At 31.6% G+C, this 18072-nt stretch overlaps 1 protein-coding gene across 3 annotated transcripts in view; it reads right to left on the bottom strand.

Moving 5' to 3' along the window:
• Positions 1–18072, bottom strand: part of Myo81F (unconventional myosin 81F) — a 141938-nt gene that overhangs the window by 2535 nt on the left and 121331 nt on the right. Inside the window, exons 7-33 of one of the 3 annotated variants that reach the window (XM_015513577.2) lie at positions 17355–17519; positions 16020–16262; positions 15755–15880; positions 15444–15683; positions 15221–15366; positions 14938–15150; positions 14671–14840; positions 14464–14600; positions 14208–14359; positions 13942–14122; positions 12589–12963; positions 11864–12062; positions 11611–11765; positions 10660–10884; positions 9321–9455; positions 8729–8958; positions 7879–8077; positions 7610–7771; positions 6466–6613; positions 6120–6397; positions 5250–5386; positions 4941–5152; positions 3420–3718; positions 2478–2685; positions 1730–2013; positions 1114–1353; positions 380–583 (exon numbers count right to left, since the gene is read on the bottom strand). In XM_015513577.2, the coding sequence (XP_015369063.1) occupies positions 380–583; positions 1114–1353; positions 1730–2013; positions 2478–2685; positions 3420–3718; positions 4941–5152; positions 5250–5386; positions 6120–6397; positions 6466–6613; positions 7610–7771; positions 7879–8077; positions 8729–8958; positions 9321–9455; positions 10660–10884; positions 11611–11765; positions 11864–12062; positions 12589–12963; positions 13942–14122; positions 14208–14359; positions 14464–14600; positions 14671–14840; positions 14938–15150; positions 15221–15366; positions 15444–15683; positions 15755–15880; positions 16020–16262; positions 17355–17519 (5463 nt within the window). The remainder of the gene's footprint in view (positions 1–379; positions 584–1113; positions 1354–1729; positions 2014–2477; positions 2686–3419; positions 3719–4940; positions 5153–5249; positions 5387–6119; positions 6398–6465; positions 6614–7609; positions 7772–7878; positions 8078–8728; positions 8959–9320; positions 9456–10659; positions 10885–11610; positions 11766–11863; positions 12063–12588; positions 12964–13941; positions 14123–14207; positions 14360–14463; positions 14601–14670; positions 14841–14937; positions 15151–15220; positions 15367–15443; positions 15684–15754; positions 15881–16019; positions 16263–17354; positions 17520–18072) is intronic. The other 2 variants (XM_089217489.1, XM_015513578.2) reach the window with 2 other exon arrangements.

The following is an 18072-nucleotide window of genomic DNA, read 5'->3' as shown; positions in this document are numbered from 1 at the left end:
TAAGCGACCGAGAGTGTCCGGTATTTAGAGGTTTCACTGTATATGAAATATCAATTTTTAATATTTATCTAAAACAATATTCATAATATTATTAATAATAATATTTTATTTTATTTTATACCACCATATATATTATAGGCTAGCACGAAATATTTTGAGAAATCATGTATTACTTCTATACATTTATATACTTCTCTTCTAATACTATGCAAAGCCCTCCCCCCCCCCCCCCATCAAACCATAGTTCATATCCAATTTATATATTCGAGTATTTTTGGAACCTATTCGCGTCAATGTTGGCTACTGTAAATGGGAAAAAAAACTTGGCTATTACCAGGTGATTGTGACCAAAAAAAGGATTCATATAAAAACACGTCACCTGTGAAGTAGTCAATATTATTTTGCTCTGTTTTTTGTCACTGCCCGTGATGATCATCAGACAGTTAACGGCTGGACTGTAACTCAAGATACTATCGTATTCGTACGAGCACAACGCATTTCGAGACCGGTGTTCCAGTAGATGCAACCCGGCTTGATCCACAGCCAACCACAAGACACGTGGCCAATTTGAGGTGAAAGATTGCTAAAAACCAAATATATCTGTTAATATTTTAGAATGTCCAACACTCCTACAATAAGCTACAACCCATCTCGTTATAAAAATTATTTTTGTTCTTACAACATACAAAATATAACACTTAATTAGGCCTAGATAGGTTTATTAGATAACGCTTCATGGTTTGATTTATTTTTAGCGTAGGTATAAGTATAAGTTATGTTAGTTATGTCAAAAACTTATAATACATACATACTTATATAATGACCTATATATTGTTTCATAAACTTCATTTTAATGCATATTTTAAATGTAAACATAAGATGATAATATGCATAGGCATGTTTTCAGTAAGTCATTGCATCAAACATGATTTATTTCATTTTAACATTTAAAAAAATTTAGTTTAAAAAAAAAAATATTTTTATAAATTAACTTTTTTGTACAAACATTTCCATTGTATGTCTAACAAATTTTTTTATGTCATATATCTTGACGAAATTCAATACAATGCATGCAAATTATGGTTCTCAAACAATAGTCAATATTATACTAACCATAACGTCAAAAATAGTAGCTCTGTGCAGTGGCCAGCTTTTGATTAAGTTTAAGAATGCTTTCTTGGCCTCAGCTGAAGTCATTCCTCTCAAACTCTGGTGGTGCATCGCAACATCCTCGTTTGGTATATTGGTGACTAGTCTCGACGGGAGGCAGTGACACGAAACTTGTCGGTATTCCAGTACGGTGTCTTCGCAGTCTCCTAATTCTACTTGAGCTTGTAAAGAGGTTAACATAACCTAAAACCACAATACAAAAATAACAATACCCGTTAGGTTAGGCTTCAGTATCATAAACTTAAGTAAAATAGTAGCTGAAATTCTATTTAGAGACTCTTAGACTCTTATGAACATAGTTTTATAGTTTATTTTAATGGTTACATTAATTTATATGCAGAATTAATGTGGTAAAGTGAACCTACGTGATCCAACAATCAATGTACGATCTACCTTATTTTTTCTGCAATATTTATTTTTAAGCTTTTATTTGGGCATATCACCAACACGCTAACTCCCATTATCCATTAAATACAAATAAAAAAATTAAAAATTAATTATTTAAAATTCTAATTTTCACTCATGTCCATTCGTCGTAAAAAAAGACAAAAATACGAACCGCTTCGTTATCGGTCACCGGGAATCGATCACACCGGAGGCCATGTAGCACCTGATGATACAACAGTTCTTTTTCGACCGGATCATCTAGGTCCATGTACTGGTCGAGGAATAGGTGTTTTTTGAATAGGAATATGTGGCTGTGCTTTCGGATGGGCTTGGACGTGTTTGCAGTTCCAGTGTTGGCGTTTCTGTATCTTTCCCACTTCGACATGACGTCGGCTAGTTTTTCTTCAGCCACTAAACTCCTCTCGGAATTGCCCAACACCTCGTAGATCGCATATCCTATAATAATAAAATAAAATAGTTATTATTGTAAACTATATGTACCTAAAATTTATCCACGTACCACGTGCTGTAACACGAAATTTCATTTAATACGTATTTTTTTAGATTTAAAATAATGAATAAAGGAAACTTTGGCAAATAAAAATATAAATTTACCTAAGTTATATATTTGGTAGGTAATTTAAAAATGGGTTTTTTTAAAACAATAATTGAATCAATATTTGTTAACAGATTCTCAAATAATACATAATGAATGTTTTAAAATAAACTTCGAATGTCAAAAAAAAAAAAAATAATAATAATATATAATATATGTCTATTTAATTTTTAAATTTTCTGTTATTTTTGTATTTATTTGTATGATTTTTCTATAGTTTCTTAGATCGCAAAACATATTAACCCTAATTATTCTAAATATTTTCAAATTATTTCACTATTCTCATCACTTTGGTGTTACTAACCCATCGCTGTTTTTCTAAGTCCAATTTTATTCTTAACGATTTCCACTACGTCTTTAGCCGTTGAAGATGGGTGAAACTCAATGGCATGGTATTGTCCGTCCATGAAATGAAATCGGGCGTAAATTAACCTCCTGTTTATCGTGCACAATATTTCTTCTCTAGACGGCGGCCACTGTCGTCTCCTCGTTCCTTGGGTTTTCGATACGCACTATAAAATTGATATATATATATAAAAAAATGTATAGTGAGCACATAAGTTTCTTTCTATATTTTTTAACGTAACACAAGTTGGATTTGTTTTCTACATATAATTTAAAGTTAAAAGAGGGATATACCTGCCATAATATATCCATTAAAATGGTTTTGTGTGGGACAAACTAATACCAAAGTTAATTTTTTGTTTTCATTTGTTTATTATAAAATACTATTGAGTATTAATATCATTAAATTAAAAACTTCACAAAAAAAGTTTTCTTCTACTTTATAATGCAGTAAAAATTTGGTGAATCTGCTATAAGAGCTACATTAATAATTTTGTCACGAAAGAAACCGTTTTTCCATATAACCTCGTTATTACGTAAAAATCATTGTAGGTATTCACAATGAATAACCGATTTCAAAATATTTTGAATTGGTATTTAAAACATATTCAAGATTTAAAATCGTTACACTTCTCAACTACTTCATTAATATGACCTACTCCAAACTTCTTAAATCACGACTATCTTTGATTGTTTAGTGTGAGTATTTTCATGCACAATATTATAACCAACGGAATCAATAAAATTGTTAAATTTATGAATCATAAAAAATCGTTACACACTCATTAAATTATTGCATCCATATTCCACATCTTTGTTTGGACATATATAGATATAGTCTACAAAAAAATTCTACCAAAGACCACACTGGATCTATACCTTTCGATTTCCACACACTCACCTTTTCCGCGAACCTGGCGTACTTTCCTTCCTCGGTCACACAATCGCCGGCGCACTTCCGTAGGTGTGCAATCAAATATTTTCGAATGTTACGTTGCGGTGGCAAGATGACTGAGCACGTAAGTGACAACAGAGCCCAATGCCTGAGGTTGACTCTAGAGTTTGGATCTGGATGTTCGGTGGTCTGCTTAATCAGTTGCAGGTACAATTCGCAGAGCAACGATTCCTTGCGCATTGATCTCTCCATGACGTTTTGTATTAGGGTGACGTGTTCGTCTTCAGCTCGTCGGACGACTTCTCCTATTGCAAATTAAAAATAAAAAACTGCTGAGTGATATCTAATTCTCATACAATTTAAGAAGCCGATATTAAGTTGTATCGTGTCATGAAATTCTTAGACGTGTTCTTTGTTATAGGCATGGTAAAAATAGTGGTGGAAGACATTGTAGGTGGGATTCTTTGACATTAAAAACGTTACGATTATTATGGAAGATGATGTTTTAAAATTTACGAGTCATACAGTTCAGTCAGATATCTGTAATTATAATTATGACTGAATTCCTTCCAATAATACAAGTATATTATGCCTGATTATTGTAAGTTTATTATATACAATTGCGAATGCGCAGTAACTCAAATTTAGTTTTAACTCTAATATTTAGAATCTATATCAAATTGAACACTATTACTCATGATCTGGTACATAAGCTATTATATTGATATCATATATATTTTATTTGTATTGTTATCTCGTCTAGGTTATGTATTGCTAATGATATGAAATGATTATACAGCATATGATAGCTTTTCCAGGAGTAGATCCAAAATCTGTGTATGGAAGAGATACATACCCTTAAAAACATTTTTACTATGCTGATTTTTATTAATTAACGAAAAAATGAACGGGAAGGGAATTCACCTCCAGTGCTTTCTCCTGAATCCTCAGTACTAGGTAATGGGTAATGAAATAAGTAACTCGGAGTAATCAACGAAAACAAAAGTCAAATTTAATACCAAAAATTTTTTTGTAAAGACATTGAACGAATAAGTAAAAGCAAAATAAATTAACTAAATTACATTTTATCAAAAACTCTTCATAATTTAAAATATATCAAAATTAATTTATAGTTTTATTAACATATTATATATGTTAAAAATTTTAATTTTTAAACTTAAGTAAAATTATGTTCGATGCGATATTTGAATTAATAAGAGAAAATCCAATTGTAAATAACATATAAATAGGAACCATTTTTAACCATACTGGTGTATTATATAATGTGTATTCAATTAACATTGATTTTATGACATATTTTATACCTATTTAAGTAGATGAATTGGGAAGAAAAAATGTTTATACTTGCTTTGATTATTTATTATTGTGATTTTTTTGGATGAATCATTTGTAAATTTGAGTTCACAGGACTCAACTATAAAATATCCTAAAGTTTTATTCGTATAGCAGCTCCATGAAATTTCCCCCTGAGATCAAATATGTCAATGCAGTTATCATTATCATTACCATTTTGACCTAATCCAGCATATTTTAATATGATCTGAAACATTTGCAAAGCTATTTGTTCGTCTTGTTCAGATAACCGGCTGAGACTTTGGGAAATTGTCTGTCTACTGAATGACCAATAAGAGCCAGAGAATCCCTTGTATGTTTCTCCGTGTTCGGACAATGATCCTATGTGTTCAGCCCATAATTTTTCCAATTTGTGTTTGCTCAATCTAAACAAAATTGTTATAAATTAAAAACACACTTATGTTAATTGATTTCTACTGATGCATTGATGCGATGTGTAAACTAGATAGTTTTAACACTGACCTGCGCAAAGTGTTCTTTAAGAAACTACCAGAGGTGTCCTGAGGCTTATTCAACATGTCTGAATCGATTAAATTTCGCCGGCAGTTGATCACGTTGTGATACAGTCGAATGCGATCGTCGTTCGTAATTGCTTTAACCTGTGAAGTTAAATTAAAATCGTTAATGTACAAAGTACAATTTTCAAAACTTTGGCAGTACTGTGAATTTATGTGTTTGAATTTCAAATTAATTTTGAATAGAATTCGTCTAATTTGATATACATAAATTTTATTTTCATTAATTAACCCGTGGCAACATAGGCCATTGGTTGTGGGAAGGGTACTGTAGGTTTTTGGGTTAGGTAGGTTTGTTGGTATACATGAGTAGTTTTTGGCAGAATTTTGAATTGGGCACCAGTAGGTTTCTGCTACGCCCGGGCGGGGGGGGGGGGCTCTCTCATCAGACAGCAGGAACTGCTTGGAAAGCGATGCCGCCTATGGCTGGGATATGAACTGGCGATGGTGCGCATCACAACTGACAGGCCACTACACCCCACAATTATATTTTGATATGCAAAGTTCTGTATTGTGTGGCTATCTTAAAAAGCTTACCGTACAGATATGACTAAAAACATAATTGAAAATTATGTTATATGATTTTAAATATGAAATTGCAGTTGTATTTTTTTTTTTAGTTTACCTGTTGAATTTATTTGAATAACAGTTAATGAATATTAAAATTATTGATATTTCAAAATTCTAATATGAAAATATATTTAAAATGTTTGCAATTTTTTGCGCAACAAATTTCCTAGTAACTTCATAGTATTTTAGTGCATTGATTTCAAAGCCTCGATTATAAGTATGTAATAGAAATGTATTCGCTTCATACCGGTGCTTCGTTTTCGATTATCCAACCGGCCAGCCCTGGACAATAACTCACAATGAGCGAACCGATTTCGGATTTCTGTTGTGTTTCGAAGACGAAACACTTATGCGCGGAGGCGTTGTCGTTTTGATGTCTCATTAAATTAATGGTCAGGAAACAATCACTGGGGTCCAAAAATATTGATTCGACGTCGGTATACCTGAACTCGTACATAACGAATTTGTCTTCCGGCTTAATCAACATAAGTCCTTCGCAGTTAACACCGAGTATTAGAGTGTTTCCTGTACGAAACGATAAGACAAATATTAACAAAAAATGTCAACGCCAAGTGATAATAATTTAAACTTACCGTACGACCAGTAACCTCTGTAGGTGACGTGGAACATCGTGGTGCCATACAATGGATATTGCATTACACACGACAAGTACAAGACCTTTGCCATTAGCTCCGATCTACCAGCGCCATATTGTTGATGAGCTTGCGCCAGTATCGGGACCTGTAATAATATCAGATCATATCGTCAAAGTTATAATATTAACTGTTATTATTTATTAGCAGATTAGCACCAAGTAGGTACTGAAGGACGAATCAGATGCATGCATAATACGCGTGCGATGGTAAAGTTCATGTGCAAGACATATGAAAAGTAAAAAGTAAAAAAAAAAAACATTAAGTTTTATAACAGTAAAAAATCATATTAACAAGAAGTCAAGTTGTATCAACGAAAACAACACTACACCGGCAACTTTAAAAATTCGTAATTGCAGGAAAATATATCACTCTAGCGGCAATTAAGTTTGGTGAGCTGGTGAAAATCTTTTGAGCAGGGCCCACATAAGCACTAAAAATAACTAAAATATTCCTTAAAGAACGAAGAGGACGTAAAAAATAATAGCAAAAATTAACATTTTTCAAGATAAGATGTTTAAAAACGAACCATGTAATACAACTACACAACCTAAAATAAGTCATAATTGTATTCTATTTGATTGAAAAACTTAACGGACTACTTAAAATAGATTTTCATTTATTTAATAAAAATGTGGGTAATTACTATTTTCCTATAGATTTAAATAAAATAGACGAAAAACTTTTTTTTTCTTTTTCATACCACATAATATAAAGTAGATACATGAAAATACAAAATACAACGTTATATTATGCAATTAGCAGAAAATAGCACTAAAACTGAAACAATAGCACCAAAAACTTAAAATTTTATATTTGGAGTCCCTAATGGATAAATTAAAGGTGTAGCTCACTTTTCTATTTTTATCTGTATCCTATAACAATTAACAAATGTCATATGCTTATGAACTTAACGTAAGTTGATTTTTACGACATTAGTGCAACCATTTAAGACGCTCGGAACAATTTATCGTTAACTACCTGCACAACACCTTGTACATAGGTAAGTATGTTTTCACCAGCGATGTATCTTGCGAGAACTCAATATTCTCCAAAAATCAATAACACGTATATAGGTACCTACCCAAGTATCAGAACTCCTTATTCTGCTTATCCTAAATGGTATGTAGTTTTCGACATCTGCGTAATACTCCAAAGTTGACTCTTTGGGATCGCCGAGTGACACTTGACACTGAAGTCCAGCCAACTGGAGAGCAACTTTTTCACTGACCGGAAAATCGTCACACTAATCAACAAAAACAAAAATTTTGTTATTAATTAATTAGTAATAAAAAATAAAATTTTAAAATGTTCATGCATACGTAGCATTCAAAAATTCCAACGATTGTTTACCTTTACTACACAGTAGACGGCCTGTGCGTACAACAGGTTCACTTCGATCGGGTCCTGTGAAATTTCTCTGGAATGCCGGAACAGTCGACGTTTGAATATAAAACGGTTTTCGCCACTGGTCAAAGTCGTGTTGCTGGACCGCCGGCTAAGAGAGGGAAAGCTACTACTCGATTGAGTAGTCTGTTTGATTTGTTGTTTTCTGTGAACCAAAATAAGTAAATAATAGTTTGATCCTGGAATAAGTAATATTATATTAAACGGTATAAACTTTTTGAGTAAACGAATAAGCATTTTATTGGTATATTGAAATTTCATAGCAAAGCAATTATTTTTTTAAATGTATAAAACAATTTTTGATACTTGAATCTAAAAAAAAAATAATAATTATAATAACGAACTTATAATTTTAATCATACGATTTTTAAATTTAACAAAATGACACGTGATGGGGATGGTTGAATTACAAAATATGTTTGAAATACACTTTGGGCAAAAACATGTAGGTAATGTTTGAATTGCATTCAATTTTTATATTCCGATTCCATAATACATAAATCATAAAATTTGTTAGCTTTACTTGAAAATTGCAATATGTATGGCATCACTAATAATGTAATTAGACTATATAAATTATAATTAGGTAGTTAATAAAAATCGTAAATACATATTTTCATATAACTTTTTTAAATTTAAAGCTGTTCCTAATTTTATTATTATAATAAAAACAATACACTTTAAGTATTAAAAATCCAAAATATTCTTCCGATCGTTGACTGATATTCGTAATTGTAAGTGCAGTTCAACCTTATCGAGAAAGGGTATGGAATTTCTTAAAATGCGGTATACGTACGATTGCCAAGCGGCGATGATGTCGTACAGGTAATAATGAGCACGGACATGTTCTTCGCCATCTGACCGACTCTGGTATATCGACCAACCGTCAATCGACCTCAAACACAATTTGTCCGCTAGCTTGTAAACTGCATCACTGGCCGTGTCCGTTGGATGGATGTCAATCGCTTTGGTTCGGCCGTCCAAGAAGAAAAATCTGCAGACGATCGTACCGAGTCTCCGCATAGCCTGCAGTATAAAAAGAGATTTTTTAGTTCGAACATTTTGAAATCAATATATTTATCAAATAACTTAGACGTATATTTCAATGTTTTTCAATTAAGTGGAGGATATATGTTTTTGAATATGAATAATTGCATTAGTTCTAAATTACTGGTGACTAGATAAATAATTGGATTTGTAATACCATATGGGTATCAAGAATTATGATTAATGTAATTTTTTTGAAGGACAGTGCTTTAAAATTGCCTCGTAGTGGCAAGTTTGTCTATACGACTATATACGATGAAAATTCAAACCCTTTTCAAAGATAAAATCATTGACAAGAGCATTTCAAGCTGGTTTTCACTTCATCTTCGGAGTGTACTTACCGCGATTTCAACTGTTGACGGTGGGTACTGTCGACACGACACTTTCGTGTTTTTACAATTATCGAGACACCATTGGACGTATTGTTTGAGTTTTCCTTCACACTGCAAATTCTTCCGCAAAAAGCTCACGAAGTACTAAACAATGCGAATACAATGCTGTATAATATAATTTGTGTATATTTTATAGGTATTAACTTTGGCTACAACTAAATTGTGCAAATTTTAAAACTTTACAATTCTAAACGATTAAGCTCGCGAGTCATGATTGTTCATAAAATATTATAGAAATATTTGGTAGACAAATATGATATACATATCGAATTAAAAATAGATTTAACAACCCTTCTTTGTTTAAATATTTTTCAATAGTTATATACTATTCATATATAATATATTTATTATATATAAGCAGAAATTAAGTTAAAAATTAATAATTTCAATCGGAAACAAAGTAATTACAAAATACATACGAGTATAATACGTAACATGAATTACCAAGTTGTTACACACATTAAAATGAAGTCACACATAATTCTGTATGTGCAAAAAAAGTTGCCTTAGTACAATTATAGGGAGGGGCTAAGCTGTTCAAAAATCATACAAACCCATTCCAAAATATTTCTGAAATTTCTATAACCATAAACTTCTTATTTTACGCAGCAAACATAATATAATGAAATCAATTTTTGTATTTTTTACATAAGGTATAACAACTGTAACTATAAATACGATTTTCAAAACTGACAATAACATTAATATTGAAAATGCATTCATAAAACTTAAAATAGAATTTCAAATTTTATAAATTAATTGATTATTTATGAAAGAGGTTTAGTCCAAAATGTAAAATTAAAAAAATCTAAATAGATATTATAGCACTGTATGATAGAAATTCTATATACATAAAAAGATCTATCATAATTTGACTTCTTTATAAATGAATAATTCATCTATCTATACTATAATCACAGAAAATATTTTTATAAAAAAACCTTGAATTTATCTGAAAAATTTTGATCACCACCTTTCATAAATAAACGATTCAAGTTATATTTAAAAGATATTGTAATCAAAGTATTACATGTACAATTATGTTTTTACAAATCTTATTAATTATTCCTATTATAATAACAACGGTTGGTGATGATTTCTGTCCTTTACGGATACGCAATAATCAATATTGTAACCATATAATTGTGTCCTGTGTTGGACAATTTTTGGGTACAATGAGTTGGAAAGACAATGTATCGTTTTACTATAATAACGTTGTGCAAGTTCAAATGCGTTGTGGAAAAAAAATTTGCACAACAGTAACCATTTAAAACAAAAATGTACTTACTTTGTAGAGTAGCTTGCTGGGCTGAAACGCAACGATCGCGAGACAAATGAGCAGCCACACTCTCTCAGTAGACTCAGTGTTAGGATTGTTCGTTGCTTGTCGCATGCACTGTACAAAAATTTCGTCTCGCAATTCTTCGCGGTTAATCCCTGCGCCAATTATCGACTGGATGATTTGTACTTCGGTATCTTGTTTTATATCACCTCTGGTATATTTACAGAGGTCCTATAAATCATTAAAGCACACGTGATAAACTCAATTCAAACGAAAATGATAGGAATATTTCAATATATCATAAACGAAATTAATCGTATGATAAAGTTGCATAAGATTTAATTTACTGTTTGATTCATAGTATACAATGTATATACATACCTACTGATTAGGCGTTTATTAAATATATATTAGAAAAAATAAATTTAAATATTTAAATATACATGAATTCTAATTTACTAATTGAAATAAGTATATGATATAGTTTTTTTTTAATTAACTTCTTTGATAAAATACTAGCATAAGACTGAATAATTGGATAGATGAATCAGTGCAAAAAGAAATAGGTAAAAACATTCTGGGGCGTGCCTAAAAATTATTTTCGCGTAAGGTGGGGGAGGGGGTTAATATAAAACTTCAATTATATACAAATATTAAGCAGTACTCTTTTACTAAATTCGTTACGTATAAAATATACATATATTATTCTATTACTTTAGTATGATATAATTAAGGCAATTACGCTATAGCTATTATGACTAAATTAAGTATTATGTTACTAATATTTTGATTCGTTCTTATTAATTTACTATAAATTGTTAACATGGTACCTATGTATTAACTATTAATTTAAAATACACTAAATAGGTATGAAAAAGATAATATAGATATATTTAAAAAATATTCTACGCAAAGTATGTGATGTAATTTTAACGAGAATATTACTACTAAACTTACCCTAAATATTGATATGGCTATCGTTATATTATCCGGATCGTACATGTGTATGTGTGATGTCGGAATAGTTGACCCACGGTGGAACGAAACCATTTCGTACATGGGTATCTTTTCCATTGACTTGCTTTTCCTCTTCAGCGTGGCTATTATCGTTCCTGTGGGGTACAGGAAACATCGATTGCAATTATTACCGGTAAAGTAGTATAACACGGATGGATAATAAGATGGGAATAATAAAGAAAGTTTTTCGAACCTTCCGGTGAACGCTCATGAGCATTGAAATAATTTTCAGCGAATTCAAGGATATCGTGATAGTTGTCGTGCAGCGGTTCAACATTCAATTTCTCTTGAATGTTTTCCATTTCTTGTAGTTTCTTTTCCACTCTGAATTTCCTCCTCTGATCGCGTTCTGTGTCTTCAACAAATCCATTATTGTGTTTCCAATTTGCGCCCTATAAACAACAGACAAATTATTACTTATCATTACACGGATTTACGACTTTTTTTTAAAATTATCAATTAACTCTTAAACAATAGTTATGAAAAACTATACAAATCCATAAAATTTTAAATGTCTATAAATAGCAAAAATAAATTTATTTTTCAAAAATTATAGTATATTATATAAATATTTGGAGAAAATATCAAATCTCCACGGTTGTTTTGAACTACAAAGAACAAAACATCATCGATTTTTCCGTAAACGGGTTTTGCGTAAGTAGTTACCCACTCCAATTTTTTGTAATAATATTTTTGTTTTCCACATTACTTTGAAAAATGCTGAGACATTTTTACCTTTCAAAGTTTGAGCAAGTTAAAATTTTCTATCAAAGACCTACTTCGAAGATAAAGATTGGTTCATTGTTTTCAATTATTATCATACGAGTGCTTTAGACACAAAAGAATAAGCACACACATAGATATCATTGTAAAAAACAACTAGTTTATTGATATGGTCAGAATCTATGACTGACTCACCCCCGTTCCGGAAGTCCTGGAGCTAGGCCTGCTCTGCCGGGGTGATGACAGGGCAGCTGCAGCGGTAGCGGCTGGACTAATAGATCTGTTTGCGTTATCGATCGCCACTGGACTTTTGGCTCTGATCAGTTTGTGTGGTGGCGTGGGTAGGGGCGGCGGCGACACGTTATCTTCATCCCTGGGTAAAACTGCCTCGTAAATCGGTTCATCATTGGCTTTCGTCGGCTGCTGGTTAAACGGTGGCGGAGGTGGTGGTGGATGCGATGGCTCCGGTAACACCATCTGTAGTGCATTTGCTGATGACGATTTCTCTAGCCCTCTGCTCTCAAGTTCCATTTCGACGATTTCTATTTCTCGCTGGATTACGCTCTCCAACTGAAAATTCGCAAAACATGACGCAAATGCTTGTTAAATACACGATTTAGTATACGGTTCAATAGAACCGTAAGAATAAAAAAGTATAAAGTGCGTTTGAGTTATTTAAAATCATGTGATTTGAAAACAATCAGTATCTATATTATATTTATAGCATCGTAAATATTCAACGGTGTTGTATACAATTTGAGTATTAAATATTTATTATTATGAAATTAGTGTTCAAGGTACAGTACTTTTAATTACTCAATGTTTTGGCAACTTAAGATAAAATTATCAACAAATAAGTTATTTTTAATCATAGATCAGATTATTAATTATTATTTATGCTTTACACAAAAGTATATACTTAATATTAAAATCTGCATGAACTTTAATTTTTATAAAAAAAATCTAAAAATTAAGTACTTACAACATTATAAGTACCTATTAAAATTAAAATAATAAGTTATTAAAAGTATTTTTATGTACCTAACCTATTCAGTGCTTCCTTAAAAAAAATATATGATATTATTAATTACAAATGGTCATTCAAATAGTTTACAACACTAAATATCATATATATTAACATATTTTGTAGACGTCGAACGTGTTAATTAAAGCGAAGAAATATTAGTCATTTAGTTAGAGTGCCAACAATAAATAGCCATAATACTAGCGATAAAAATAGGTGTGATTAAACGATTGAAATAATTAAATTGAAAAACAAGAACCTCTTTAGTTAATCTTACATACGTTGTGAAAATATTTTCCTCACCTGTGTGATATAATATCATGTACAATTTGTTCACTAGAAAGTGACATGATAAATTTTCAACACAATAGTTTATACATATACCTACATTTTACCACTTTTATCGAAAAAGAAAATTGTAATATAAATATATAATCTAACGAAAATTGTGTTAACCATATGAATACGTGATTGTATGAGGTATAACTCAGTGAGTCTGAAGAAATAAATCGAGTGCAAATTACCTCATCGAAATCGCTTACTATTTCCTTCATACGGTCTCCTACAGTGTCTATGGTGCGCCCGGACTGGACATCAGATAAAAACGCAAATAAGTTGTCCAAGTCCACGGACTCGTGCGCAGGATCTACTTGAAGCCTTGAGTTTAATTGTTCCGCCAATTTTGCAAATTCTATTTCGGATATCCTAAAAATCAATCATGGTTATGACTTACACACTCCGATAGATTGTACTTCAATATATAAATAATACTGTTCGTAAATACGCTTACTTCTCGTCTTTCTCGATTTGCAATTCATTTAACTGTTCATTCTCTTGATACTTTTCTTTGACCTCTTCGGCTTTGCGTTTTTCTTCTTCTACTCGTTCTCGTTTCCGCATTTCTTCTTCTACTCTTCTCATCTCACGCAAGGCCGCGGCAACCTATAAAATAAGAAACAAGTAACGGTGGTATTAATGTATTATTACTGCCAATTGAATATTTTCTTTTCCTCAGTAGTTTGTGATTTAATAACGTTGTGTATTACCTCTCGTGCAAAAACGCCTCTTAAATGCGACTGGATAACGATCGCAGCTCTACGTTTCTTCAAAAACACTAAACGTTGTTTCCAACTTTTGAACGCTGTTTGTACAATTATCACCGCGGTACGTGTTTTGATGTAATCTGAAGAATATTTATCAAAATAGTTTATATAGATTCAAACGCAAAAATAATACATGATGATATTGTCTACCTTTCCTGACGAAGTATCCTCTCCATGTTCGTTGAATTATCGTGGCCATCAAGTTGAGCATTACTTTCCGTTGATCTTCGAGTGGTTCGTGTGCTTTGTTCCGAAGAAATACCTTCGATTTACCTATCTGACACTCTTCCGAAGGAATGTTTTGCAGCGTCAAGAACGCTCTGTAAAAAAAAACACAACATAAACAAAATCATAGACTTAGTTATAATAATATTACCGTTAATAATGAAAACAAAAACAACGTTTCGATATACTTACTTAACGGCTGAACGCTCTTCATCGGGTAGTTTTTTTCTCACCAAACAACGATAACGGCTAAGAAACTCGTGAAACGACAGATGTATGGGATATCCCTCCTTGCGAATTCTAATTATATCCAACATTCCCAAGTACTTCAACTGGTCCAATACTAACTTTTCGTTGTAATGATTTGGCGCTTTTATCGTGTTCGGCTTAATGCATCTCACGTACCTATAGTGCAAAAATAATTAAACTAACTTGATAAATTTTATTCATGACTAAATAATCCAAAGTCACGTACCATGGATTAGTGGATTGTAAGACATCTACCAACGCTTGCAATTGATGCCTAAATGTATCACTAACAGTTGGTCGACCTTTGGTGGTTCCTCTAGTGGATGTTGAGTTGGCACTGCCCATTCGTGACACGGTAGATCCAAGTAAATCCTTAAAAATAAACATATTAATGCTTTTGAACGGCAATTTTTAAGGGACGGGAGCAACGCGCTCCAGGTAATACCAACCTGATATTTGATAAGTTCGCGCACAAAGACGTTTGTCGAACGCGTCATGAAATCAAAAAACACATCTTGCTGAACATCACGATTCTTGTCGACAAAACCACTAGCAGTGTACGTTACGGATCCAGCATAGTGCATGATACTGAATTCCGATTCCCATTTCCGACGATCGTCTCCTTTCACGAAATTTGGATGACCTTCGAATTCCGTGTGCAAATTCATCAGGTATGTAGTGTCCGATCCCTGCAGTTAACCATTACAGTTATTCAACAATACTAAGTAAATATAAAAGTTTTTCTATAAAAAAATAATACCTTAGGCATATGACACTGTTCGGTCAGCAACTTTAGAATACAACGAGGTGGTTTCTCGATCAGTTCTAGGCACGTCGTGTTATCAGTGAACTGAATGTGAGAAAATTTGATTTCTTCTTGACGATACTTAAGGAAATAAAATAAAACCGTTTTCAAATTTGATATATTAAAATATATAAAATTATAAAGATACGTGTTATTTATTGACTATTATCATCTATTCGGACGAGTTTGAATATTACATTACATTATTTATTATACGTACGATTTCTTGTTCCAATGCAAAAACGTAGTGATTGAAAAATTTATGCAGCTTCTCATTAGTATAATTTATACACAGTTGTTCGAACGAATTGATGGTGAAATTTTCGAAGCCGAATATGTCAAGAACGCCGAGGAATCTGGACGTATCTTGTCCAGGATTAGTGCAGGTATTGATGTGGTTCACGAGCCATGCGAAAGTTCGCGAGTACAGCGCTTTAGCCATTGCATGTCGATTTTCGATCGCCTAAAAATATATAATAAATACCGTTTTATAAAATGTATTTCCAGTTTGACAGTTTTTGATTTGATATCAATCGTAATATTAATAAAACAAATTTAAATTAAAAAAAAAAAAAACATTTTTAATGTAGTTCTTGAGGAGCATATTGCATAACAGTTCACGAAATTGACTGCTTTTCTTTTTTAATATTATATAAAGCACGAGGTGTTATTATAATATGGGTATTTATCATTTTTCCAACGTTTTTATCAATGTAAATAAGTCGAAGTGACAAAGATCTATATTGAAATAACCAACCTGTGCACTTCAATATTTGATATTTTGACTTAAAATTATGTAATTATTTTTATCGTCAAAGTACGTATATAAACACACTATTAGTCGATATTATAATTTATTAATACAAGCCAAAAAGTGCTTCGATGGGCCACATAACAGATTGTGTATTAAAAAAATGCCCTTAATTACCCATATGGCGTTTTCAAAACTTCTATGATTCACTTATCTCATTTAAAAATTGGACGAGTTAAAAATACGAACGTTAAGTAAAGTTAAAAGCATATTATTTTATATTTTCATTAAGTGGTATGGCTATGCCCGGAGGGCCAATAACAATAAGAAAGATAAGATAAACATTTTCGATTATTGTCGGTTAACGAATAATGATCTGAATTTTTAAATGAAGAAGCGTGTCGTGCATACAATAATAAACTACAGGTCCGGATTTTGATGAAAAAGTTTTGATGACTTTTTTAATCGTTAACAGTGCTTTCAAAAACATGTTTACGTAGCATACAAATCTATTTAAAAAATATTTTTCTAACGTCATTGTGTTGTAAATGTATACCTTATACATAAAAAATATGGTTTATGTGCAAAGTTCATTTTAAGTTAATTTACAAGTTAAGAGGCATTATTTTTAAACCGTCGGGAATTTCGAAAGTGCTTATTTAGCATCAACATCTGGATCTTAAATTAGTTTTATATTTGTTGTATTTTTCATTAGTAAATTTACAACTCATCCAATGATCATCATGATGCAAATTTTGGCACCATCGATGACTTATATTTATATGTTTATTATCATTTACGTACTTCTGGTAATTTTAGAGGTATTTCAGTGATGTTTCCGCGCACATTTATCTGTCTGAGCAATGCCACGTGGACCACGTCTTCTTTCTGAAGTCCTAGTAGGTGAGACACGACTGATAGTATTTCGTGGTCGTTTTCGGTCAGTTGACATTTTTCTCCATCGACGTCCTGTGAGTTAGGATAAAATATGTAAGTATGAAATAAAAAGTCAAAATCACAAATAACAAAATTTATATCTGTAAGAGAGCTATAAAATGTATTCTTCTAGATAGATTCTGTTATACATCAATCAGTTCCTACTGAGAAAAAAAGATTTCAAGTAGGTAAATAAATTGAAAATATAACAATTTACAACTAATGCTAGACTCGTTTTTGTGACCTAAGTCTCAAATTTGTATATAATTATATATTTTTTTTCTGGTTGATAGTTTTATTAACTCTAAATCTATACCTCAAGATCATGCCAAAGATATTACTTAACTTCTAAGTGCATATATTAAAAAAAAAAAAAGTTTTCTCAACCATTTCAAAATGTTAACTAGTTTGGAGAACTTTAAATTGTACGGTTATATTACAGCTTTGGAATACACGAGCAATATTATAATATATGCATTTTGTCATCTTATATGATAAGCAGCTAATTCAGTAAATATTTTATGATAAACAAAAGAAAAGAAAATTAAACTGTGGGTCTTAGCCTAATTTATTTAAGTGAAACGAC

Source organism: Diuraphis noxia, unplaced genomic scaffold, assembly GCF_037042655.1.
Source record: "Diuraphis noxia isolate RWA-SAM2 unplaced genomic scaffold, SU_Dnox_SAM2 contig0001, whole genome shotgun sequence".
NCBI lineage: Eukaryota > Metazoa > Arthropoda > Insecta > Hemiptera > Aphididae > Diuraphis > Diuraphis noxia.
Note: the sequence above shows the minus strand (reverse complement) of the source record. Positions and strands in the feature narration are given on the sequence as shown.